Source organism: Eptatretus burgeri, chromosome 3 (assembly GCF_056783735.1).
Source record: "Eptatretus burgeri isolate ZD-2024b chromosome 3, Ebu_testis_v1, whole genome shotgun sequence".
In the NCBI taxonomy this organism is placed as follows: Eukaryota; Metazoa; Chordata; class Myxini; order Myxiniformes; family Myxinidae; genus Eptatretus; species Eptatretus burgeri.
The window spans coordinates 131,122,043-131,149,542 of record NC_140963.1 but is presented as its reverse complement, the minus strand read 5'-3'; the positions used below and the strand labels follow the sequence as shown (position 1 = coordinate 131,149,542).

Sequence of the window (27,500 nt, the reverse complement as noted above, 5' to 3'; positions counted from 1 at the left end):
TGTTACTTTGAAAAAATAATAATAAAAATAAATGTCGGTTTACAAGTGGCTTTTTATAAACAACTATAACATGCTGAAATATAATGTTTTCAAAAATAGAAATATAAAGAGCTCTTTGGGATTACAAAAGTGAAACGTCAGCCTTAATGGAAAAGGACATACAATTAATAAATGGCCAAGGGCAAGGAGTTACAGTGCTGGGATGGAAGTGTGGATGGGAGGGTGGGTTTACTTCAACAAGACCATTGGTGTTGTGCGAAGACAGGGATTAGGTGAACGAGACGCTGAGTATACCAAGTGATCGGGTTACTCAATATACAGCGTGCCAGTCTTTCAACAGAAAAGACCCTTTTTGTTTCGAGGAGACTGACAAGTGAAAGATCACCTGCGATGTTGCAGGTGATGTGGAATTGCTTCATTGTCTCAATCTTTTATTAGCTCGATACAACCTGTAGGCCTGTCAAGCATGGAGCTAGTAATCGTTCAGGGAAATGAAGACACTCATTATGAAAGAAACTGAGAACGAGAGCAGACCAGTGGTGTTTGTAAGAGTATCTTTGCTGGTGTTTCATGTGATATGTTTACCTGGCAAGATGGATAGCTCTTTCAGCCATTTATCCTGGGTTTGAATCTTAGCCCAGCTATAAACTGCCACCCTGGTATTTCGCATGTAAGGCGACAACGTCGATACGTGTGCTGTCCCTCAGAAGGTCGTGAAGTTCGAGGACCCGTTTACCAGCACTGGGGAGTCACTTTGGCCATTAAAGGGTGGTGGTCATTAAAGATCCCACTTTCGGTCACTTTTGCAAAGAGTAAGCAAGTTATCGCCACCTGTCCCCTCTGCCCTGATGAAGCTACAATTTCCTCTTGCCACCTTCAGTTGAACGTCAGGCCTGGCCAGCCACGCCGTGAAAGACTTGGGCCAAAAACGTTCCCAAATTAACCACACAAGAAGGTGGAAATAATTGGGGCATTAGAGAAGTAGTAGTAGTCTGAGTAGACGAGACCATCAATCTTTTCTTCCTGGTGGATTTTAAAGATACTCGGTAAAACAAGGTACCATCGTCGCTCTAGGCTGATTTTGAGCAGCCAATAACATCGCAGACATTGACCATTAAAATGTGCTTTTTGGGGGGTTTTTGGTGGGAGACAACATCCGTCATAAATTCAACCAATGGCGTTTGGGCTTTCCACACGGGGTGACTCATCAATGGCTTTGGGGAAAACATGACGTCACACTAATCGATGACGTCACCAAGGAATTCTCAACAATTCATTGCATTACAGGCAAACTCCATCAGATACTCTTCCATAACCACTCGGGTATACTCGCCAAAATGTTTTTGGATGTTCATCGAAAGCTTCGCAGGTAATCAATACATTTTGGTTCCAAGTGGAGTTTTTCCTTTGATTTAAACTCTAACAACGCGTCACAAGGAAACTTATCTATCCGTTTGTATTATTTATGATTATATTGTACAACTCCGTACAGTATCATATCAGCAAAACAATGGCTCCCAAAAACTGCTCTAAAAATGAACTTTCCTCGTTAAAAAAAAAAAAAAAAGTTTTCCCAAAAGCTTCTTTCACACGCTTCTGATAAATGATGTAAGTTCCAAAACAAACTCGTCTAGAAGTCCTATTCAAATCGATACGCACGAACAGCTGCTGAATGCACCAGCAACAGGTTTAAAGTGAAAAGTTTTAGTTTTGATTGAAAAAGTTTTTGTTTCTCGACACAGCCAATGAATGCAATCGCTCGATTATGGATAAATAAATAATGTACACCGGCAGCACGCAGTTCGTACATGTCCACCGTCCGAGCACTCACAAGGATATCGTCATGCATGACGCCATTTCTCCCATAAGCGGACAGGTATGTGTATATGGGATTGCGAGCCCATACCATATTTAGTATTTGTTTAATTTTAATCCAAAATAAAACTTCCCGGACGATTTCCGTCGGTTACCTGGGCGGCGCCTGTTCCGTTTTGATACGACAAAGAGGATCTTCAAAGGTTGTGCAGATAAATGGTTGATCCTTCCTTAAATTTCGAGCAACAAAACAACTTTCTCAAGAGCCCCATGACCCTCACCCCCATGCTCGCTTTTTGGGTTCATTTAATTATTTATCCTGCATAGTTTGCTTCGAACTCACGTCTACCGACCAAACCAACGTATTTAATCACTCTAAATTTCACGTTATTATCCAAATTCTATTACAATGTATCACTGGTCCATACAAAGCGAAAAATTCGTTAAGTGGATCATCCGTTAAAACAAAATTAGATAAGAGCATCGGCGTGGATTTGAAAATAAATAATCAGAGCAGGTAGGCTGTCAGGCACAAAAAAAAAGTTTGTTTGTTTGTTTGTGGGTTTCCCCCCCCCCCTCCCGGCAGGTTAATTACCATTTTCCAAGTGAAGTTACATATACTTCTTATACATGTATATGCAGTCATTTATCCATTAAACGGTGCAGCTGAGAACTGACAAGTGGTGTCTCGTGCAATGGCATCAATTGGCGTGTGTTTACCTCGATTCGAGGGAGACGTGAAACTCGAGCTGTCCACGTATGGACACCGATTGAACGAGTCCCGAATCCCGTCGGATGGTGGGAAGGTCATTTCGTGGCACGTAAGGTCCTGCAAAGAAAGGTACCGTGACGTTGACATAGATGGACACTCGAGTTGGGGTCAAGTAGCAGTGAGTGAAGAACCGTCGCCATGGAAGAGCAGATACCTGTATCGCAGCACCATTTGTATTCGGGCGGTGTACAAAGTTTGTCCGACGTTAACAGCATTTGGATGTGTTTCGCAGGTGCTTTGCGTGTCACCTTTGATGAATGTGATGGCGAGTTGTTTGGTGAATTGGCGACGGAGAAGCAACAGCCAACATTGAAGGTATTGGTGAAAGAGGTGAAATTTTTCCAGGAGATTAGGAAATGCAAACTTATTTATTTACCTTGTGGTTAATTATTTCTGAGCTGTATCTGTTGTTCTTCTGCAAAGGTAAATGCAGACGGCACACACAATATCACTCCAATGCATTTGATGGCATGCTTTGGGATCCAGGTGATTGTGGCTTTGCAGGTGTTTTCGCGAGCTTGCGAACGGGCAAGACGTTTGATATATTTACCTCTCGTTCAGGTTCAATGTTCGCATAAATTAACGACGAGCTGTATTACTCGTGCGATGAAAATGAGGACCTGAAGCGGTGTCACGTTCGCCATCGGGGCACTTATCGAGTGGGATCCGAGAACGTCTGACCACGTGGAGACCGTCTGTGCAGGTGCGGCGCACACCCGGCACAGCGCACACCCCCTTCTACATGCACTGCTCGAATCGTTAGCACACTCTGCCCTCTGCTGCGAGCGGCTCACAGTACACATCGTGGCAACAGTGCTACAAGAGTCTCGTACGGTTCGTACGTACGGTTTCTCACAGGCATTCGTCCGTTCAGATATTTCGAGGCAAATAATGTGATAATTTGCGGGGATGTTCCACACCCCGCACCACCCTCTCCCTAACCAAATCACACCCAGCACTCTCGCACCCACCTCCTTCGCGACGTGCTACAAACGTTTCTCGAGGTGACGCTCACTCACTGCACCACTGGAGCAACATCCCAGCACTGGCAGTCGCTCGCACAGTGCAACTTCTCATGTGCTGACCTTCCAAGGTCGGAATAACTCGAGCGAGCATGTGTACAGTCCACACACTTCCAATCGGTTGTTGAACTCCCTTTTCACCGCCAACCACCGCCCCCCAAACTCTTCCTCCTCTTCTTGGAATCGTATCAAGTTCCGCTTCGCGTATGACAGTCAACACTAAACCCTCTTGATCAGCTTCGATTGGAAATCTCTCGACCTCCACTCTGCCTGGTTCCAGAGAGTGTGTGAATATGTGGTCAAAATGAGTCGCTCGATGATACGATGGCCGGGGTATCATGGTCGTGCACATTTTCATTCGGTATCAGAATTAGGAGACAAAATAATTACGGATTGCCGGGCGTCAAGAAAGATTCATGTGTTTATCAAGAACGGGTATTGTTGTTGAGAGGTCACGAGCGACGTGACCTGCGCTAGTCATCTTCAGTCTACACGTGGTAACTTGCACTGACACCGGTTCATTAACTCGGATAGTTTTCACATGTGCAGCACGTGGGATCGCCCCGGTTCGGTTCAAAGGCCGTGTACGCTGCTGCGCCCCATCGCCGGTCATCGGAGCCTCCAGTGGATACGTCCCGCACGTCGCGGCTGTAGCTCCGAGAGACGTCACAAACGACAGAGAACGTTCCAGGGATTTGATGACCTTTAGTGAGCACGCGTCGGGCCCGTCAGGCACGAGGACTCGAGGAGTACCGCGTGGGGCCCGTTTGTGCCTCCCAGCGGGATCTTCGAGTCCTTTGAGCGTGACTGTCACCGGGATTACCTCGAGGGGTCCGTCCACGAAGCAGAAACACCGTCACACAGACCCCGGACGGACTTGGAGAGCAGGTCCAGTAAGCTGAGGGAGAGGGAGAGCGGTGTGTGTAAAGGGCCGCACGGCCCGGGGTCCCCCCCCGCACGTTTCCCGTTTCCGTGCGATTTCGATTCGCGAAATGCCGGCCAGGCCGAGCCGCTCTTTACCGCCTCGGATTGGACTACGTGGAGCCTCGACCTTGATACGATTATCATTTCATTATTGGTGCACAAGTTTTCTCCACGAGATGAGAACGCATTGGTTTCGGTTTGGGGAGGGGGGGGTCTGTTCAGGCCAGGAACACAACCCCCTTTGCTCCCCCCCCCAACCCCACCCGAACTCCTAATACATACCTCATACCAAATTTTGTGCTGCGACTTGCACCCTCCCTTAAATCCACCACCGCCAGCACCATTTTCCGTTGTTATCAAAACACGTTTTCTCCTTCCACCACGTACAAGCAACCTGAAGGCAAATAAGTTGAAATATCTTCGAGTGAACGAGCGATCTACGATCGCAGGGTGAAGGTTTCGGGCACAAAACGACCAAAGCGCTCCACATCACCCCCCCCCTCCATTTCCATCACCCTTCCTCACCACTGCTCAACACCACCCCCTCCAATCCCCCACCGCACGCGGGCGCTCGGCGCGGCCACCTCCACAGCGTACCACGTGACGCAGCCGTCCAAAGCCATTTTGCGAGCGCTGCGCACTCCGGCGGGGAGAGGGAGCGAGACGGGGAGAGGGAGCGAGAGAGCGAGCAGCCTCGAGTCCGCATCGTGCGCAGCCTGCACCTCGGCCTTGTCGACTCGTCCAGCTCGAGCGGTAAGAACACGAGCCCGAGGGCCTGCCGAGTCTCCGGGCGGTGGATCCGGGCGCGCCGGGCGGACGTTTCCCGATCAATTCGGCGGCGTTTGGCGGCGCGTCCGACTTGCCTATTCAAGATGGCTGCTTGGCATGAATACGGGCCGGTCCCGGATCGGCGCTCAGTATCCCGGTGTGCGCGTCGGGCTCTTCGTGCCTGAGCGTCCGGCGATAAGGCCGCGGCGTATTTTCGTGCTCCCGGAGCCCACCGTGCACGGTCGCTCTGCATGTTCTCCCCGTGCCCCGCCAGCCTCGCTCGGCAGCTCTGCTCCCCGAGCCGCACGCCGCTTTGGCGGGGCCTCGGCGCGGACGATGCTCGGAGCGCGATCCCTCGGAGACGCCGCTCGGCTTCACACGATCCAGCGGACGGTCGCGTGGCTCCGAGATTTCCGCGAAGACCAAGACCCCTCAAGCCCGCAGGTAACGCCGGTGCGGAGCGTCCCGCGGGCTCCGCGAACGGCGTCGGCTTCGGCGCAAAGCGAGTCGGAATTTCCAAAATTCCGCCGAGTTCGTGCCTCCAAAGTACGGGAAAGATTCCTGAACGATTCCATAATTCGGGAACACTCCGTACGTCCCACTCGGGACGCTGCCCGTGCGCGGGAAAATTACTTTTTAATCGCAATCGAAGCACCGGACGGTCGCGGCGGTTTTCCCCTTTCGAGCCGCCCGTGTTCGCGACGCGGATTCTTGCCACCACGTCGCCCCCCGCCGCCGTCACGGCGCTCCGGCAAGAAATAAATTAAAATATTAAAATAAAAATCCTCAAAAACTCCCATGTCGGACGTCGAGGCGACATCGGCGCGCCCGTCACGCGCTCTCCGAGAAGCTCGAGGGGTCGCGGGTCCGGCGGCTCGTGCTCCCGCGGAGCAAACAAAGCCCCCTAGACGCGGCGCTTGTGCACCCCTCCTCCTCTTCCTCCTTGGGGGGGGGTATATGGGGGATGTCGCCCCCATTCTTCTTACATGGTTGTGGCAGTGTGACTCGGGATTGAAAATGTTCATTCCCTGCAATCCCTCGAACGGACTAAAACCAAGCCAGTTGGATATTCCAGCATTGGGAAGGGGGGGTGGAGTGGGGGGAGGGGTGGGATAAGGGAGACATCCTTTGTCCATATTTTGCGAGCGAGCACATCCACGATTGCTGTGCACTCATCCAACCGAATGAATGCAAAATGATGATCAATTATGGAATGGATTATTGAATGGATGAATGAAAGATGATTGTCAATTCCACACAACCTTGCGATGAAGCCACCTTCTCTGGATTGCGATGCGGTTGTGTGGTTTCAATGTAATGTATGTAGTATATACACACGTGTGCACCACCACAATACACCATTGTCCTCTTCTTCATCCTTTCTCATCCACCATCCCTGAGGAGTTAGTCTCCTCGACTCATAACCCCAAAGGCTTTGGAACTCATTCCAAAACATCACTGGACATCTTGGGAATCTCTGAGCGACTGGACTCTCGAAACATCGTGAAGGATCTTCATTTTATTTCATGTTTTTATTTATTTATTTATGGACCATCATTTGACAAGTCGTGCCAGGACGAGACCCCATGGCTGTTCAGAATGCCCGCAATAGGGGGGTTCGTATTCCAAGGACCTGTTCAGCAACGTTTGACTTTCTTTGCTCACTTCGGACGACACCGATCTGTGGTCGTGCCAGCAGACGTCACGACGTGCAAGGGTATTCTTGTTTTGTGCGACCAGAGCCGTGTTTATTTATTTATGGACCATCATTTGACAAGTTGTGCCAGGACGAGACCCCATGGCTGTTCAGAATGTCCGCAATAGGGGGGGTTCGTATTCCAAGGACCTGTTCAGCAACGTTTGACTTTCTTTACTCACTTCGGACGACACTGATCTGTAGTCGTGCCAGCAGACGTCACGACGTGCAAGGGTATTCTTGTTTTGTGCGACCAGAGCCGTGTTTATTTATTTGTATTGTCTTCCCTGAGCACCTTTACACTCGGACGTTTGTCCGTGACGTCGCCTCGTTTTTGTGACACACTTTTGGGTTCGAGTTACAATGGTGAACCCAAAGCAGAGTGCACACACACACACACACACACACACACACACACACACACACACACACACACACACACACACACACACACACACACACACCGTGCTCTAATTATATCGGCCTCTGGCCGTAATTGCAGGGATTCCACGCCGCGGAGCCACCGAGTGGTGCGAAGTGTAAGTCCCAGAGGCTGTGGTTGATTAGACACCGGACCATGTGTTATCATGGGAACCAAGATGGGGGCTCCACTGTTGTGTCTTGTCGTGTCCTCGGTTTAACATGAGTGCGTGTGTGTGACGACAAAACCAGGAGATGGGGGGGCTGCCTTTTAAGCGAGATATCCCTGGTCCATGTCTTGTCCGTGTCATCGGGTTCGGTGGTTGTCCCGATCCCAAGTCGGTGGTCAGGTGCTGTGTTCAGAGAGCCGTTGTGCTGTGAAACAGCTTTTGTGGCTATGATTCCGACATTGGAATGTAATCATTGTTTAAAGTATGCACGTTTGGTGCTGTGTATTTATTCGTGTGCAGCCTTGAAGCACCCATCGTGCTGGATACAGGAAGGGGGCCAATGCGAGCAGGAGGGGTCATCTAACGGTTCGTTTGCACGTGCGAGCCACACACCGATGGGTCTTGTACCTCAACGTATACAAAGAGAGAGAGCGAGAGAGAGAGCTCTGTTGTGCGCACGTGGAAACGTTGCATCACATAAGCATAAGTACGGAAGGGTCATCACCAAAGGGTTGGGAAAGGGGGCCACATAGGTATGTACCACTGGTGGACAATGCAGGAAGGTCACACGGTCAGCTCTCTTGTACTTGTACACGAAGTGCATCGATGGACGTCGTGGCCACGTTGGAGAGAGACGTGGTTTGGAGTTGGCCGATGTTAAATTTGCCAAATTAGCTTTGGAGGGAAACATGAATGGAGAACGTGCTCAGAAGGGAGCCATGCCTGGCTGCATCGCCTCGCTCACACGACGTGGGTCAGGGGTTGGCAGAGCACGAGGGCGGGGCGTAAGAGCAAGGGGGCGGGGCGTAAGGGCAGGGGGGCGGGGCGTAAGGGCAGGGGGGCGGGATTCGCGCCGGGCCAGGTCCGAGCGGGCGCGGTGCGGCTTGGGAGTTGGGACCGCGGTTTGGCGTCGAGCCAACGCTAATTACGGTTACCATAGGAACGCCAAGAAAAAGGTCGCCTGCCCTGGAAGAACAAGGGTCGTCCGTGTGGGTACGCGTGCTTCCAATGGAGCGCTTCGCGCCTCCAGCTCGTGCAGGCAGCACCAGGCTCTCTCTGTGTCGGAGTATTTACATCGAGCTCATTCCACCTTCAGTTGCGTGTACGAGTACAGTTCAAAAAGTTATCGGAAACACACAATGACGGCAATCCAAGAATCGCCAACCTAGTACCAGTGTCAACATAATAAATAAATATTTTTATTTCTTACTCATAAATCGATATGTATATATATATATGTATATATATATATATATTAGAAAACCTATGACGTTTCCTGGACCGCAGTGAGTGGTGAGCTTGTCCTTCCCTCCACACACACCTGTCTAGTTCGTCCGAGGTTAACGGGCACAGCAAGGTGGGTGGATAACACAACAGGGAGAACCTTGAGCACCAACGACTGTACGTCTGGAAGCACGGAGGAAAAACCAACAACAATCATCGTGCCCGACTCTCCAGCACAGGTTAAAAAACCCCAAACAACCCGCCAGGTATCACCGGCAGTGTCGCTTCACTTTCCCATCATGCTCTGTTGATTTTCAATGAATAAAGAGAAAAAAAAATTGTCACGTGTCACGCGTCTCTCTCACTCCTTGTTACCTGCACCACACCTGCGTGGACGGACGACGTGCAAGTCACGTGGTGAGCCGCCGTTCACCACTTCGCAGGGAAACGCACAACGGAAGGCGCGACGTTCCCATTGGCTAATAATCACAACGTACATAAGTACGTTTTTTTTTTTTTTACGTACGTACGTTTGTAGAGATAAAGGAAACGTTCGTGTAAACTGTGTGCACGTGTCCACGTTGTCCCGACGTGCACACGTCACAATGGCGGCACTCCTCAACGTTCACCGTCCTCAGATGATGATAATAATAATTTGACGCTTTTTGTGAACTCCGATATTTTGTGCAACATTTTCCATCCATTGCGACGCTTGATCGAAAAGTCCGTGGCCCGTGAGCGAAGTGAGTGTGCCGATAATAAATAATGATCACGAGTGGAAGGGGAAAAACGAATAATAATAATAAACAACCGACGAGATTATAAATAATAATGATAATAATAATTAAATATAAAACGTGTTTAAGAGTGCGGAGGACGGATGCTTCGTCCACGTGGCCCATGCGGGGACTCGCTGACCACGCCCCCCCACCCCCCCCCCCCGTGTACATGGGAAGAGTTATTTATTAAATTCGGCGACTCGTGCACACGCAGCGTGCTCGGTCTCAGAGTCGTTCGCACCTTCCTCCCTTCCTTGTGTTCGTACAAAAAGCACGAATCCCGTCAGTTTTTAATCCTCGTCTTATAAACGTGGGGAACGCTCTCCAGGACGACCCCCCCCCCAAATAGACCCCACGTGGAACGCGCAGGCACATCGAGTCCGAGTTGTTTTTTTTTTTCCTTCTTCCCGCCAAACTTTTTCCTGGAAAATTTATTTCTTCTTCAACTCAAAATCCTTTCGCTTATTCCCGCGTAATTGTTGGTCGTGCGAGCGTGGTTTTTTTTTTTTTTTTTAATTTGAGATCTTAAATTATTTAATTAACGATTACCCGTTCCGCGCAGGTGTGTACCCGCACCTGCACATCCTCGAGCCGCGCGCGCAACGTGCGATGAGGTTCCTTCCCCGGGAAAGGCGAATCCTCGTGCCCTTCACCGACGATGGTCCGCGAGACGGACGGACGCACGAGAACGCGTTCGTGCATCGCCCGGCGGAATGAATGACTGAAACGTTCTCCGAATGAAAGAGCTGGGAGATCCCGCGGCCGAGTTGGCGCGTTATTCGGGGATTCCCTGTAAAGATGTACGACGCTGTAGGTTTACGTGTAAACGGGGCGATGACGTAACTCCCTTCGCGTCGTCCGTCCGGTCACGCGCACGTGCTCGCAGGTGCGCGTCACCGTGTTAATAATTAATCGGCTCGCTATGACGAGGACACCTGTAAACCCCAAGGCCATGTCTCTCTCCCATAAAATCCCTCTCATTCATGGGAATGATTTTTAATACGGGCTGATATCACCTTTTTAGTTTCATAACCTACCTGTGGCCCGAACCTGCGAGTCGTACACCTTTAATACAGGTGCGCTGTGGCGTGCTGATCGCAAACTTTCGTACTGCTCCCCATCGGATCGATCGATCGAGACCTGCGGCGGAATTCCCACTCTAATAATAATAATAATAATAATAATAATAATATTATCATTATTATTTCTCCCTAATAGCCAACTCCCTTTCACCCCCCACCCCCTCGGCATTTTTCTGTTTACTCGTTATTCATTCCGCACCCCCACCCCCCCGCTCCCCCATTTTATTTAATTTAATTTACGAGCAAAACGGGGTCAAATGGCTCTGAGATTCCGATAAAGATCCACACTGCGGCCACCGCTTCCTTCATCCCCCCCATTGTACGTTCATTAAAAACCGAGCGCGGTGACACGTGCAGCTCACGTGACTTGGGGCGCGCGCGGGAACGGCCGAGCACGCGAGGCCGAGCGAAGGAAAGAGCGATCACCCTTTCACCTGTTTGTTCTCTTTTGCAGGATTACTCCGCACTCCGCACTCCGCACGGCGCCGGCCTCAAAGACCCGTGTGTGCCTGTGTGTTTGCAGACGCTGTCGACGCGACGGTGTTTGTGTGCGCCTCGGGTAGCGGAACGCGCCCCCTGCTGTCGGGAAGAGCGCGTCACCCCGCGAGCGCGCGCGCGCCATGGCACTACCCGTGACGACGACCACGACGGCCGGCGGAGCGCAGCGCTGGCGTGTCTTTCCGGATCAGATGTCGGGCTCGGCCATGCACAGGACGACGCGGATCAAGATCACCGAGCTCAACCCGCACCTCATCTGCGTCCTCTGCGGGGGATATTTCATCGACGCCACCACCATCACCGAGTGTCTGCATTCGTGTAAGTACGGTCACGGCGGACGCTTCCCCGATGATGATGACGATGATGATGTTGATGACGACGATGACGATGATGATGTTGCTGCTTCTTTTGCTGCGATCTTTTACCGACGTCAAGATTGCGCAACGAATGGAGAAACTTTTTGGCCAATCACCACCGAGCTCCGCACGATGCATACCTTTTTGAATAACACGTTCCATAATGCTAACATTCCTCCCCTTCCAGTCTGCAAGACGTGCATCGTGCGCTACCTGGAATCGAGCAAGTTCTGCCCGGTGTGCGACGTGCAGGTCCACAAAACCAGACCCCTGCTGAACCTCAGGCAAGTCCCGCATGTCCTTGGTGGTGTGCACACTGTAGTGTCGTTTGGTTCGATGGTAAAATATGTTGCTTGACCTTTTGTTGGAGGTGCTAAATAACAGGTGGCCCGCAGTGCTTCCTGGAGAACAGGTTGCTTCTGCTTATAATATGACGATGCATGAAGGTCTTTCATGTGACAGGTGTGAACAAATCCAAGCATCGGTCACACCTGTAGGATTGGTGGTGAAAGCTGCAATGTACTTCATGAAACGATGCTATATCGACACGGGTCATGTGATGCAGGCACAAACAATCGGTTTTTATCAACTGAAAGTTGAAAGAGGTTTACTGACGGCTGAATGAAGCAAAGAAATGGGGACGTTTTGGGCATTGGCTCTTCGTCGGAAGAGGTCATTACAAATGAAAGTTTGATATTTACAATGTGTAGTTTGCTGTCTCTAAACATCATCTGCTTTTGTTGAACCATTCTTCTGATCGATGATACTCTGCCATTCCTTGTATGTGAAAGTGGAAGCCATGGAAACTTTTATCTCCAACGTATCGAATCGGAGCGAAGAAGTTATCTCATTGAAACATATATATGCGCACACACACACACACACACACACACACACACACACACACACACACACACACACACACACACACACACACACACACACACACACACACACACACACACACACATTGGGTCACCTGATCAATATTGGGATATTTAGACTTGAGTAAAACTTCAGGAAAATTGCTGTTTAGAGCTGTTAGGGAAAAATTATCCAGGGAATGCAACATGTCGATAACGGGCCAAATGACCTCCTCATTTCCTTGTTTAATGTCGTACAGGAGCACATGACCGCTCCACACACGTGTTGTCGTCCCGCAGAGACTGGGGACCCTTTTGTATATTACTTTCCATTCTGCATATGGAACATAAAGATTTAAACACAATTGGTTTGATTCCCGACAAATAATTCACCTTCGAACGCGACGCCGAAGTGCCGACACAGCTCTCACCCCCACTCCCTGCCGATCGGCCAGAGTGCCGTTATTTCTTGTTTTACCATCAATTTGATTAAGAATTGCTATTTGTTTTTTTTTTTTATTGTGATGTTGACTTGGCACGTGTTACAATAATGTGGGACAGCAAATTTCAGGGCAGTTGACCCAGGGGTAATGGTATTGTGTGCAGACATAAGAAAAAGAGCAATTAGAGATTGCAGACCCTCGCCAGGACTAGTTTTGTGTTGTGTATTTTATGTGCTGGTGTGTTACGTAGTTGATAAGAGACATAATTGGAACTGCCACTTTATAACTGCTGGTCGTGATGACCGGGTACCAAGATATCCCGCTTTGATGCAACCCCACTTTGATTGGACACCTGACCCTGACCCATGATGTTTTTATTATTGTTCAATTGAATTCAGAATGAGATTAAAATAAATTCATTTCAAAGTGAATGGAAGACCAAATAGGAACAGTCCTGCAATGGAGTCATCAGGAGGAACCTGGATAGGATTCACATTTCAGCTACTACTACTCTACCCTCAAACACACCCAAGCACAGCCAAGTGAGCATTATTCAAAAAACAATAATAATAATAATAATAATAATCAAAAAAACAAATAACGCAGCTAAAAAATAAAATAATTCTGGCTGCCTGAGCATGTGTCCGATCAAGTTGAAATTTAAAACCTATATTCCACATCAGTACTAGATCATAATTGTGAAGTTTCACTTTGATTGATTAAGCGGTTACAGAGAAAACATTATTAGGTCATCTATCATCTCAGTAGAGATGACCTAATAATAACAGTCTCGAAGTCTGTCCATCCGTCCACAATCAAACCGAGTGGAGACAAATAACCAATTGTGGAATGGATAGAGGTCGATGAGACATGCACAACGATATAACTTTCAAGGTCGTCCAAGGTCGAGGTCAATGTCACGAGGCTGTCAAAGTTGCAAAAATCGTCAATTTCAAATCGTATCTCCTCCCTCATTTATCAAGAGGGATCAAATGTTATTAGTGATTCAGAAACTATGGACTATTATCGAGAACAACACGAGCCATTTTTTTTGAAATTTGCTCTCGTTCCGATTTTATAGCCCTTCAAACTTCGCTCTGATTCCCCGTATGGGCCGTTCATAAAGTACGTACATACAAAAAAAAAAAGTTAAATTAAGAACCGTAACTCTCCGAGACAAATATTACATTTGAAGCTTTTGTCAGATTTAACTAAAACAATGGAACACAAGTTTATATGCACACTTACTTTCATTTATGACATTAATATTGTCTTGAATGTCAATTTGTACTTTTATTTTCATAAATGACGTGCTGTGATATTAAAAGAAAAAGGTAAATTACACCGCTAGGGACTGCATCGTCATGGCTTACAAACATCGGTTCATAAGGAACTGCTGGCTTTGCAAGTGATTAGCGATGTATGAGGGGGGTGGGTGGGTGGTCACTAGCCTGCATACAGAGGGGGGTGCGTGGTTTTGAAACCCGGAAGTAGAGCATACGTACTTTATGAACTGCCCCTATTCCAGTCTGGCACAGAGTTACTTTCGACCTCTGGCAGAGATGACCGGCATTCCCGCTCGGGGGTATTTTTAAATATTTTTCTTCAATCCAATCGGGCTGCCAAACCATGTGACCTATCAATTATTCCTTAACAAACTTGAACACCCATGGCCTGGGTAACATTTGTGTGAAGTTTCCCCTCGATCTGTCCAGCCGTTCTGGAGAAGATTTTAATGGGTTTTAGGGTAAATCCAATATGGCTGCCAAACCATGTGACCGATAATGTCATATGTGTGAACCTTTTTTTTCCTCATGGATAGGTGGTCATACATGTTAAGTTTTGACTCGATCTGTTCGGTCATTTCGGAGAAGATTTTTGAGGTTTAAAAAATAAAAAAATGGTTGCCGAATTCCCACAGTGGCCCTGTTTTCCTGTTCACTGTCTTCACTTCAACACATCTAAATACACATTCCACAGACAAAATGAGCACGCAATTATTGGCATTCAGGAGTAATAATAATACAATTATTCGAATTATTTGCCACGGAAAGATAGAAAATTGATAAGATCAAAAATGCAACGCAAAATTGACAGCACGAGAATCAAAATTTGAAATTTATACAATTACTTGTCTCCAAGCCAAAATGTTATAAAACTCTGGTTTCGATTTGGCATTCTCCAGGACATGAACTTGAACTGAATGTTCGATTCTTTCCAAAGGAGCGAGCAACTCTGCCCATCCTTGATTCAGAAAGATAGTTTTAAGCTTTTGCACACAACTGAGTCCATCTTGTACCATCACCTGCATGTCTTCCACTTCCTCTTCATCCCCATTCTCTTTGTCCACATTCTCTTCGTCATCGTCTTTCCGCATTAAATCGTTCTCCCAGTCGTCATCCTCACAGTGATGAACACGCAACGTATCGTCGCACCGAACGTATTCCTCGGGGGTCACGTCGTCGCATTCGCCAATCTCTGCACCGCGCGAAATGAGCTCGCGCAGGCTGAGGTCATCGTCAGCATCCCAGACACTATCGGGTGACTCGGAAGGGAAGCCGCACTTGACGAAGCACTTGGTAATCGTCGTCGGCTAGACTTGATCCCATGCATTGCTGCTCCACTGAACAGCATGGAGAACGTTGACGCTCTTCAAGATTTCGTTTACGTTTGAAGCGGTATCGATCTTCGACAGCACGTGCCGGAGCAGCCATTGTTTGAAAAGACGCTTCAGGTTGCTTATCACGCCTTGGTCAAGGGGCTGCAAGACCGACGTAACGTTCGGAGGCAGGAACTTTACGGTCACGTTCGTCAGCGTCACACCCATTGGATGAGACGGCGCATTGTCTAGGAAGAGAAGAATCCTCCGCCGTTGGTTTCGCATCTTCTTGTCCAGTGCTTTCAACGAACAACGCCGAGGTCATCCACGCTCGTTTGTTTGCTGTCCACGACACAGGGAGGGAATCGACTTTGATGTTACGAAAGCAACGTGGTTTCACTGCATTGCCGATGGCGAGTGGTTTAAGTTTCTCGCCAGTCATCCTAGCGCACAACAGCAGCGTTATTCGATCCTTTGGCAACTTTATACCATGACAGGAGTCTCCTTTTTCCACCAGCGACCTTTTGGGTAGAGCGCGGAAGAAGAGGCCAGTCTCGTCGGTGTTAAAAATGTCTTGTGGCTTGAAACCGTCGCATAGCTGTGGTAGACGCGTTTTCCACTCCTCTACTGTCGTCTGATCAACGCCACCACTCTCGCCGCTAACTGCACATGCCGAAATCTTGTTTCGAGCTTGAAATCGGGCAAGCCAGCCGTTGGATGCCTTGAAATCCACCTCACCAATGGCAGTCGCGATTTCTAAGGTCTTCGCTTTTACCATAGGTCTACTGACAGGGGTCCTCTTTGAACGAGCAGCATGGAACCATGTGTGCACACGGTTGTCAATGTCTACGAAACTGCCTCCTTTTCGTCGACTTCGCGAAGATAGGGCCCCGTCTTCGAATTCCTTCATTATCGACTCTTTACGACGTAAAATACCGTTCACTGCGCCCAGCGAAATTCCGAAATCAGCAGCGAGTTTGCGTTGCGACTTGGATTCCGCTTCCTTTACCAGACGGACTTTATCTTCCAACAGCAGATGGTGACACGTTTTCGGCATTTTGGTGTATCGTACTGCGTGAACTTCAATAGCAAGTGAAGATTGATGGAAAGGAAGGTGTGCAGGGCCTTCTTGTGCCCCTCCCTCAGGGGGAGGCCTCTGCTGATTGGACGAAATTGTAATTATTGACGCTTATTGGTTGATTACTATTGATTAATTTAGAATCAGGTTCAAATTAAGTCACTATCTCTTCACAGCCCGCTGCATTTTCTATCCATGCCATTGCGTCCAGTAAAACGAACTGCGCGATGGGTGGTAATTAGCAACGGCATTTGTTTGTATGACGTTTGCCATGCAGCCGCGGCTGAACAATGGCCATGTTTCGCACTGATGCCTTCAAAGGTTGGAGTAGCGTTCACAATGCAGGGTAAAAACTGGTTTGGGACTGGTAAAAAGCATGTTTATATGCGCGGTGTTCAGATTATCGGGGGCACTATGTACAGGATTTCCTATCTAAAAATTCGGGACTGGCCAAAAACGCGTTCATATGCGGGGTGTTCAGAGAGCGGGGTTTTATTGTATGTAATTACGGTCATTACGAGGGCACCCTATGACGTCATAAAAAGGATAAGGAGTACTTGCTATATGCCAAGTTTCAATTTTTTCCTTGGTGCGGTTTCAGAGATACAGAGGTCCAAAATTTTCCGTTTCTCCAACATGGCTGCCACACCACGTGACCTATGACATCATAATTATCATTAAAACATTCTGCATGAGTAGTCGCTCCAATGTTGAAAATTTAGTCTTGATCCGACAAGCAGTTGTTGAGAAAAATACTAAAGTTCTGTGCAGACAGACAGACAGACAGACAAGCAAAACGGACCCAAATGCAATTCCCTCTCCTTCGGCGAGGGTAATAATGTGGTGCCGGGTTCGGTAGCGAGGACGAATGCCAGACGGAGCAGTTGGATCGCCTCCACCGAGCACCCCGGAATTGAAAGGTCGTCACCCCGGATAACTCCGGAGTCGACGGGCCACTTAAAGGACCGTGGTCGCCAATATTTCGACGGCGTAAGGCGGCGGCGTCCACTTGTCTATTCCAATTTACCTAAGTACTCACGCCGTCTAATTACCGAGGAAACCACACCCTCGGCTGACTCTGTCCGAGCAGTCACATGCACCAACTCGGGGTCCGGCGTACCGCGCCGGTCCAAACGACAACTTACGGCACACGGCTTCCCTAATTCTCAATACGCACCGACCGTGCTAAGCCAGTGGTAGAAACGACAGGCAACGAACTGGAACATTTACCAATTGGAGGTTTATTTATAATGGGGCAGGGAGCACAGAGAGCAGTTATCATGACTATAAGAAATGCAATTTACAATGTACAAGGCACTTAAACAGTTTCTACTTACAGGACGGCGCCACACACACACACACACACACACACACACACACACACACACACACACACACACACACACACACACACACACACACACACACACACACACACACACACACACACACACACACACACACACACACACACTGGACCCAGTCGGGTCTTTATTCTGGCCTTTCAGCTCGGAGGGAAGGCGAGCTGAGGGCAAGAGCCTACACTTGCACCTGTCCGCCTCGTGCAGTTTGGTCGAGCTGTCTGGTGGCGGGACTCGAACCCACCGCCACAACGCAGCACCAAGCACCAGGGACGGCGGAACGAGCGATGGACGCCAGCCAGCACGAAGGCGGATGAGGAGAGAGATGACTAGGCGACCGGCGATCAAGCACGACAAAGCTTTCCCTAATCGGGTGACACCAGGCGAGGCAGACCCAGACTGCCAGACAGAACGCGGAAATCACTCAGCCTCTCTTTTGGTGGGAGGGATTTATTTCCTCGCCACTCGCTTCCTGATTGGACGGTTTTCTCGTGCGATTCGCTGGCCGTCCCTCATTGGACAGGTCCACGGTAGGCGGGGCAACTCCCACCTTTCTGGGGCAGAGTCGCAGCTGAGGCGATTGTAACGCCGCCTACCTCCTCACCTAAGGCAACGTGCGTAATGGTGACTGTGGAGCGAGGCGACAGTGCCTCTGTTGTTGTTGTTGTTGTTGTTGTAGTTGATAAAAACATAACTAAAAAAATTAACCCGCAGCGCACACATGAAATTCCCTTTCGACACAGGGGATGGATTCTAACTATACACATACTTATCGAAATAACTGAACTGCGGGGGCTGCTGACTGTCTGTGTGCACAAGGCTTCCGAATCCGTAACACTACCCCCCCCCCTTTTTTACAGACTCCTCCCGAGTCGCAAATTTTTGTGTGCCATGCAGGTGTGGGTTTTTCCCCCTTGTACATCTTACCTACGGATCCCTGAGTGCGACATTTTTATACTTGTCCCAAAAATAAATAACCTAGTGCGCTGCGTAACTAAACTATCAAACTCACTCGGACAACTTAAATCAAATTGCCAGCGCAAACACAAACAACAGGTGGGTTGCAAACTTATTTACATTTTTAACTATTTACACTAACCATGGCCCAGGACCTGTGATCTGTGAAGAGAAAAAGTCTCGGCAAAGTCAACCATTCTGCAGGTCAAATGCAGTCCCCGTTGTGTGGCTGCCTGCAGGGCAGTCCTTGCAAACACTTGCTGGGATGGTCCTGGCGCACATGATGAGATGGTGACACATGGGCAATGCAAACAAGGGCAAGCAGGCATGGGTTCAAGACAAAGGCAGGCAAACAAGGCATGGCAAGGCAAGGCTTGGCAAACGCGGACCAGGAGGAGCAGCACAAATAGGCCGGCATATGAAGCTGGCCGGCCTCTGGTCTGGTCCGTGAGGTTCTGTGGAGGGAGTGCTGTGGTGCCGGCCAGTCCAGAAGCTGGCTCGGACCTACCCTACTGTCTCCCCCCCCTCCCCCCAACCTATCGCCTTTGCCTGTCTTTGTGCATACCCACTCCCTTAGTTTGCAACAACAAAATTTAGACTTCCCCCTTTTTAGCCGCGTCTCGCGTAGTGAACGCTGGCTCGGAGAGCTCCGCGTTCTTCTTCTTCTTCTTGTTCTTCTTCTTCTTGTTCTTCTTCTTCTTGTTCTTCTTCTTGTTTTTCTCGTTCTTGTGCTGCTTCTTCTTCTTCTTGTTGTTGTTGTTGTTCTTCTTCTTCTGGTGAAGACAAAACCTTTAGGATTTGGCTCTTTTATATACAGGATCCGGATCTCCTTAAATACTTAACACCTGTACACATCCTCCCATTGAGGGTGCCTTTTGAGAGCGTCTATCATCAACTTTGAAATATATTCGGACATTTGCTTTAAAGTTTCGAAAAGTTCACGTTACTATTTAAAGACTATTCCATTTAATGTGTTGTCATTTCGTAAATACACTATTTTCTCGTCATGAAAAGGAGCCTCCATGACTGGTCTCGCTATTGTCTCCATTAAGGCACGTGACGAAATATCGGAAGTTGTTATTGCCTTTAGGATGCGGCTCTTGGACACATTTGTCCTTGTTGTTTATTTATTTATTTGTTTATTATTATTTTTTCTTTTATAATTGCTTGTCCCAAACCCTCCTGTACTGTACTGGGATGGGAGATGCTTAGCAGGCAGACACGAAGCGGAGGAACAGTCGAGCCGGGCTGTGTTGCACGAGTGCGAGCCAGGGCGTACTGTGCCCGCGGCTCTCCTTTATTCCGTACGCGGTACACTCACGAGCCGGCCGACTCCAGTATTACTACCACGCCTCAGACGGCGTGCACACCTCATATCCCTCGCCGAACCCCACGGCCACTCCTCCAACCATCACGCCCATCATGCATCACCATCATGCCCCTCCCCGCGGGCATGACTACACCACACTCCTCCCTCCTAAAAGTATGATTATTAAATGATCAGTATTATAAGAAGCATGCAGAACACGAAGGATTTCGTATAATAATCATGGAAATAAAATGAAAATAACAAAGTATAATAGCACATCACATCATATAATGCGTGGAAGCGAGCTACTGGAGAAGCACAGCAGCACGACTCAGCAAACCCGCCCGCAGGCAGACCTGAAACAGATAAACCTTTCGAGGCCGGACCCCCGCTGTCTGGAACCCGCGGCGCCACCGCCAGACCCAACCGACCTTGGTGGGGGCGCTGAACAGCACCCTTTGCCGGAAGCAACAAATACTCCCCAACCTTCATGCACCATAATCAGTTAAGATTCCACCGCATGGCCAAAACGGCCTTGAGCGCACCCAGAGAGCCACGCCCCAGGCGCCAGGCACGTCTGACCTCGCTGAAAGCAGAGGTGGGGGTAACGCCGACCAGCGCACGAGTCCCGGCCCCGAGTCGATCTCCGAGACCCACACGGCAGTTAGACAGTAGTAATTCCATTTAAACCCCACTTCAACCATAAGCTCGTTATAAATCAATAGGAATAACATTCGAAGCATCGTAAATTCATTTTTCCGTACAGCGCGCTTTTGATAAAATCCCAGCACATGACAAAGCAATTACCTGCGGCCTGGAGCAACTGGAGGCTAACAAACCTTCTTTATTCGCCCCACATCACATTGACCATAATCCAACTCCCATTGACTGATCTCCGCCACATCCACTTTTACATGAGAACTGCTGGCATTTATTTCAACAACGTTAAACTGCATCACTAGAGCAAGGAAAAACACATATGCCATGAACAACAACCCACAACCCACATCACGAGCCCGCTTCTTGGTTGTCGACTTGATGCTGCGACTCGCGACTCCCTTTAACGCCACGGGCCCACCGCCACCTGTTGAAGCTGCCTGAACCACACCGATGCGCATTGCCTCACGAACCTTGCCACAGCGCGGGAACTCATCGCGAACGAAGCGCGGGAACTCATCGCGAAAGCTGATATGGCTCTCGCCGCTCCTGGAGCGCACCTCATCGCCGCAGGCAGCAACGAACGGTGGCTCCCGCTGCATCGACGCGGCCCCCGCCGCCAGCGCCTCGCCCTCGGTATTCGACGAAGGTCTCGAAGAGAGCACTGGCACATCTGGAGGCACGAACCGGAACCCGTTCCGACCCAAAAGGGTCCGGCTCGCCGAGCCCGGCTCCTGCTCCGGCTCGCCGGCATCATCATGCCCCGGCTGCAGGCTGATCTCCAGGTCACTGGGGTCCTGCTGCGGTGCCCCATCGCTCCCGGTGCGCTCGTGCTGCGGTGCCCCTTCGCTCCCGGTGCGACCGTGCTGCGGTGCGCGCTCTCGTCCCGCACCGCTAGGCGTGCGAGCACCCTGCGGCACTTGAGCCATCGCGCGGACTTGCGCGGTCACCGGTGTCTGCTCGATAGATGAAACAGTCGCGATCGCCGAGTCGAATGTGATGTCGGTCAATGGCTGCTCGCAGACAATGTCAATGGCTGCTCGCAGACCAGAAATAAAATGATCTCTGAACCGTGCTGGATGCTCCTCTGCCGTGAATTTGCACGGCACAGCCGAATGCGATGCGCGGCCAGCACGAGTGGACTCAACTCGACACCCGATCCGTGCCTCGCTCACTTCCCCCCTGCCACTGATCTTGTCATTTCCGGATCAATCGCAAGCAGGGTTCGACGCGGGACGGAAGGATCGCCTCGCACACCGCCATCTATGACCGTAACAATGGGCGATGACCCTCGGCCCACACACCGCAGACGACCTCGAGAGCCCAGACCGCCGTCCGAGTGACTGCATTGCCACGCTCGCCCACGACCCGCGCCGCAGACCGTGCGCATGGCCGTGCGTGCCTGGCCTATCGCGATGACCCCTAGACCATCTGCTGTGTCCCGACCATCGAGACCTCGGATATTCTCCAGAGCTTGCGCGACGTCCAACGCCGCGTTCGAGCCGAAACGCGTATCCTCGACAAAACGAACAAGAAAATGAACCAAATGAACGAACGTTGCCCACTCGACGTGGCCGAAGTAGATTCCGACGAAGGCGGGCACGCGTACGTTTGCCATGCTCCGACCCTTTGCCATGTTCGTGCCGGCGAGACCTTTGGCTCCGTAGCCTGGAACCGCACGGGTCATTTGCCGCCCCTACACACGTCGATCCGCCGATCCTCGTCGCCACTGTACTGTACTGGGATGGGAGATGCTTAGCAGGCAGACACGAAGCGGAGGAACAGTCGAGCCGGGCTGTGTTGCACGAGTGCGAGCCAGGGCGTACTGTGCCCGCGGCTCTCCTTTATTCCGTACGCGGTACACTCACGAGCCGGCCGACTCCAGTATTACTACCACGCCTCAGACGGCGTGCACACCTCATATCCCTCGCCGAACCCCACGGCCACTCCTCCAACCATCACGCCCATCATGCATCACCATCATGCCCCTCCCCGCGGGCATGACTACACCACACCTCCTATTTATTGTCTTTGTCCGGCTAACCTATCCTGTCCGTCTACTCCCAACCCCTAAGCTCCTTCCTGAGGGGAATAAGGGAAAGACTAGTGACCTGTCTCGAGGCCCAACAAAGCCTCAGAATAACCTCCTCAGAGTTCAGCAATCTTTCCAAAGTGAATCCAGCGGCCTACGGGCAGCGAAAGAATGGATGGTGCGAAGGGGTACATTTCCTATCTATCCTAGCATTTATTAAACTTTAAACTACCCCCCGGGGCTTTTCAAAACACCTGTTACTTTAAACTATCGGTTCTAGAAACCATGATTCCCGTCGCCTGTGTTCGTGTCCATTATCAATTTGGGCCCTGCCCGCAAATTTTCTCTCGTGCCCTTGCACAATTTCGTGGCTGGGCAGCGTGGCTCAACAGGCAGGGACTTCTGTCTGCTGAACTCGAACGACGGCACCCTCGGGCCCTGAGGCCGTCTCCGAGTCTACCTGCTCCCTATGAACGCAGGGGGGGGTGCCCTTCCTGGCATTACCCCCCTTCCTGGCATTGCCCCCCTTCCATGCCCACATGGCATTTTGGTGCTCCTGATCCCTTTCTGAGGGTCGCCCGTGCCCACTACACTATCCCGGTCCCTTGGACCCTTGGCCTACTCTGGCCGACTACTTCGGTGCCTGGGGTGCCCTCTACTCAATACTCACCTTTCCACAGCCACGCTCCCAGCCAGTCAATGGACTCCTGCACCCTTCAAAAAGGGTTCGAGCCTTCTCCCCACACCAACAACAAAACGATCTCCTTTTGGTAAATTTGACTAACCCACTAACTAACATTACACTGACCCCGGGGTCCCTTGGGTGGGATTCACTCCTCCCCCCAATCATTCATTCGCACCATCCATTTAACATTCGCTCCATTTACACTTGGGCCTGCTGTCCCACATTCACTCATTGCACACATTTTTTTTTTTCAATTTACTCACATCACTCAACACTGTCATTCTGCTAACTAAATTCCCCTAACTAACTCGTGCTCCCCTTCATCCCTTACACAAATGCACATTCCTTTTAACTTTACGTAGCTAATCTACGTCCCCACTGCACATTCCATGTCAGTCCGTGTCTCCCAAATCCATTTCTAAATCAAAATTAAATTCCCACTAACTTGTTCCACGAGCTTTATGGAGAACGGCTCATGCCATCATGAGGTCAGTCTATCTAATGCTAAACCCTTCCCACTAAACTAGTGCTCCTTTGCCCGGGGAAGGATGCTTGCCACATCCTGGCCGGGGTCATGTACTTGTTGCAAGGCCCCTCGAACCTTGCATCTCCAGGGCGGCGGTTTACGGCATGCCCGTTCGTCCCCTCCATCGGGCGATACGTGCAGCCTCAACGTCGCCCGCGAACTGCAACAAGCGATCGTGTTTCAGGGATTTCCCACGCGGGACAATATGCGCTGTTTACCCAGCCTTCGTGCCGCAAGATCCCCAGTGACGTCACTCGCACACCGAACCTGCGCGGGTTGCCATGCAGGCCAGCCCGAGCGTATTGTCCCGTGGACCCGCTCCGCGCGTTCCGCGAACAAAACACGCGGCATGCAGCACGTGATGCCCTGCACACGCGCCCACATGGGAACCCGCGTGTTCCAAATTCACCCGACACGCGCCTACATTTTAACCGTCCATGAGGTCGTCTTGTCCCAAACGCGGAACGTTTCTGCACTGGATTCCCTCCACGCAGACACACGCGTGAGGGCCGTTCGCAAAATGTGGAACGGGCCTCGCACGCTACGTCCTGCGAAGCCGGCGTGGTTACCGAAATAGCTCCACTACTTGGCTCGCTACTCATGTCTCCCGTCTGGATCCGTCCGTCGTCCATTTCCATACACGCATTTACGCATGCCATGTTACTCGCACCATTCACACACTCCGGGACAATCACATCGGGGATTTGTGTTGCTACAAGGGGTCCCGAGGCCTCTGCCCCCCCCCCAAACTCCGCATGTACCCGTTCACATCATGCACCCGCTCGACCACGCACGGCCCGACCGGACTTACCTGGTTACAGTCCACTTTGAGGGAGCTTATCCTCTCCCTCAGTTCCTGAGGGAGGCTATCCTGATGCTCGCACCGGGTCACGAAACATTCCCCTTGCTCAACCCCATTGTCCCCTCCTATCTCTACCTGTGTGTGCTCCTCTTTAGTTTCATGCAATTCGTCCCCCTCTTTTGATTTCTGTGTCTCTGTCACCTTGTTTATTATTTCCGTTTATTCCTGGCTTTTCATCTCTTATTTTCTGCGTCTCCGTCACCTCCTTTAATTTTTCCGTCGTCCCCTCGTGTCCGAGTTTATTAATTTCCCCCCTAATTGTCGTGGCGTTGCTCGTCATCCCGACCTCACCCGTCTTCATTGCGGGCCGAACACATTTTGCACTCCCCCTCGGTTCGGTCGCTCCGCCACGTGGTGCCGCCATTATGCCTTCCACCTCCTTCATACTCGCCTGCAGGTTCAAACCCATACTCTGCATTTCCCCGCGCTGTGTTCGCCTATCTCCCCTCAGTGTTTGCATTTCACCCCTCACCTCATCCATTTTGTTTTGCAGATCCTGCGTATTCCGTTGGGCATTCGCATTCATTTCTTGCGCTGCTTGCGCATTTGCGTCCATCTTTTGCATCAACGCCTCCAACATCTGTCTCATGTCAAATGACGGAGCAGAACCGGCAGAAATTGGGGGTGGAACTTTGATTAGGGGGGTGGGTTATACTCCGCCACCCCCACACCCATTACTACCTCTGACTTTGGTTGTGGGGGCACGTCTTCTTGCATGGGGGTGTCCTGGGCCACTGTTTCCTCGAAACTTACTTCTAAACCCACCTGAGCCAGCTCATCTTGGCTCACAAATTTGACGCTCTTAATTTGGAGGGAACGGAGGTGGGAGGGGTGGGGGTGGGGGTTGACTCCGCACACCCCTGATCCGAATCCCATGAATTTCTCTGGAGGCAGAGGGGCAGAATTGCACTCCTGATCACCAATTTGTTGTGATTGGTGTCCTGCAAATTTCGTTGTGGAGGTGGAGGGTTCATGGTCCCACTCCCGACTACCAATTTGTTTGGATTCGAACCCTGCAAATTTTCTATGGAGGTGGAGGGGTTCGTACCCCACTCCTGACAACAATTTGTTGTGGTGCCGGATTCGGTAGCGAGGCCGAACGCCAGACGGAGCAGTTGGGTCGTCTCCACCGAACACCCTGGAATTGAGAGGTCGTCACCCTGGATAACTCCGGAGTCGACGGGCCACTTAAAGGACAGGTGGTCGCCAATATTTGGACGGTGTGAGCTAGGGTCCACTTGTCAATTCCAATTTACCTAAGTACTCACGCCGTCTAACTACTGGGGAAACCACACCCTTGGCCGACTCTGTCCGAACCGAGTCGCATGCACTGACTCGGGTCCGGCGTACCGAGCAGGAGTTACCAGAGCTGCGCCGGTCCAAAAGACAACTTGCAGCACACAACCTCCCTAATTCTCAATACGCACCGTGCTAAGCCAATGGTAGAAACAACAGGCAACGAACTGGAACATTTAACAATTGGGAGTTTATTTATAATGGGGCAGGGGAGCACAGACAGCAGAGTTATCATGACTATAAGAAATGCAATTTATCATATATATGGCACTTAAACAGTTTCTACTTGCAGAACGGACACACACACACACACACACACACACACACACACACACACACACACACACACACACACACACACACACACACACACACACACACACACACACACACACACACACACACACACACACACACACACACACACACACACACACACACACACACACACACACACACACACACACGACACCGTCGGGTCTTTATTTTGGCCTTTCAGCTCGGAGCGAAGGCGAGCTGAGGGCAAGAGCCTACACTTGCACCTGTCCGCCTTGTACGTTCTGGTCGAGCTTGTCCGGTGGTGGGACTCGAACCCACAGCCACAACGCAGCACTAAGCACCAGGGACGAGGGAAGGAGCGACGGACGTCAGCCAGCACGAAGGCGGACGAGGCGAGAGATGACGAGGCGACCGGCGATCAAGCCCGACAAAGCTTTCCCTAATCAGGCGACACCAGGCGAGGCAGACCAAACCGCCAGACAGAACGCGCCGATCACTCAGCTTCTCTTTTGGTGGGAGGGATTTCTTTCCTCGCGACTCGCCTCCTGATTGGACGGTTGCCTTGTGCGACTCGCTGGCCGTTCCTCACTGGACAGGCCCACAGTAGGTGGGGCAACTCCCACCTTTCTGGGGCGGAGTCGGAGCTGAGGCGATTGTAACTCCGCCTACCTCCTCACCTAAGGCCATGTGCGTAATGGCGATGGTGGAGCGAGGCTACGGTGCCACTTGTTGTTGTTGTAGTTGATAAAAACCTAACTAAAAAATAAACCTGCAGCGCACACATTAAATTCCCTTTAGACACAGGGGATGGATTCTAACGATACACATACTTATCAAAATAACTGAACTGCGGGGGCTGCTGACTGTCTGTGTGCATAAGGCTTCCAAATCCGTAACAATATATCTAACTCGATAAGCCGTATATGTTGGACGAAGTGGATCGTGAGAGAGATTTATATTCAATCGTACTCCGTTACAATGATGTGCAAGGCAAAATACAAGCTATGTTGCACATCTATAATTATCA

General features: G+C 50.4%; 2 protein-coding genes across 2 annotated transcripts in view; one reads left to right on the top strand and one right to left on the bottom strand.

Annotated features, from left to right (window-relative positions):
• LOC147030985 (uncharacterized) overlaps positions 1-9,310 on the bottom strand; it is a 10,893-nt gene extending 1,583 nt beyond the window's left edge. Inside the window, exons 1-3 of the mRNA XM_085872203.1 lie at positions 9,187-9,310; positions 8,909-8,994; positions 2,536-2,644 (exon numbers count right to left, since the gene is read on the bottom strand). Of these exons, the coding sequence (XP_085728329.1) occupies positions 2,536-2,644; positions 8,909-8,994; positions 9,187-9,310 (319 nt within the window). The remainder of the gene's footprint in view (positions 1-2,535; positions 2,645-8,908; positions 8,995-9,186) is intronic.
• The window catches only part of LOC147030984 (polycomb complex protein BMI-1-A-like), a 64,366-nt gene continuing 41,961 nt past the window's right edge, over positions 5,096-27,500 (top strand). Inside the window, exons 1-3 of the mRNA XM_085875620.1 lie at positions 5,096-5,286; positions 11,196-11,488; positions 11,714-11,810. Coding sequence (XP_085731746.1) covers positions 11,293-11,488; positions 11,714-11,810 — 293 coding nt within the window. The 5' untranslated portion in view covers positions 5,096-5,286; positions 11,196-11,292. The remainder of the gene's footprint in view (positions 5,287-11,195; positions 11,489-11,713; positions 11,811-27,500) is intronic.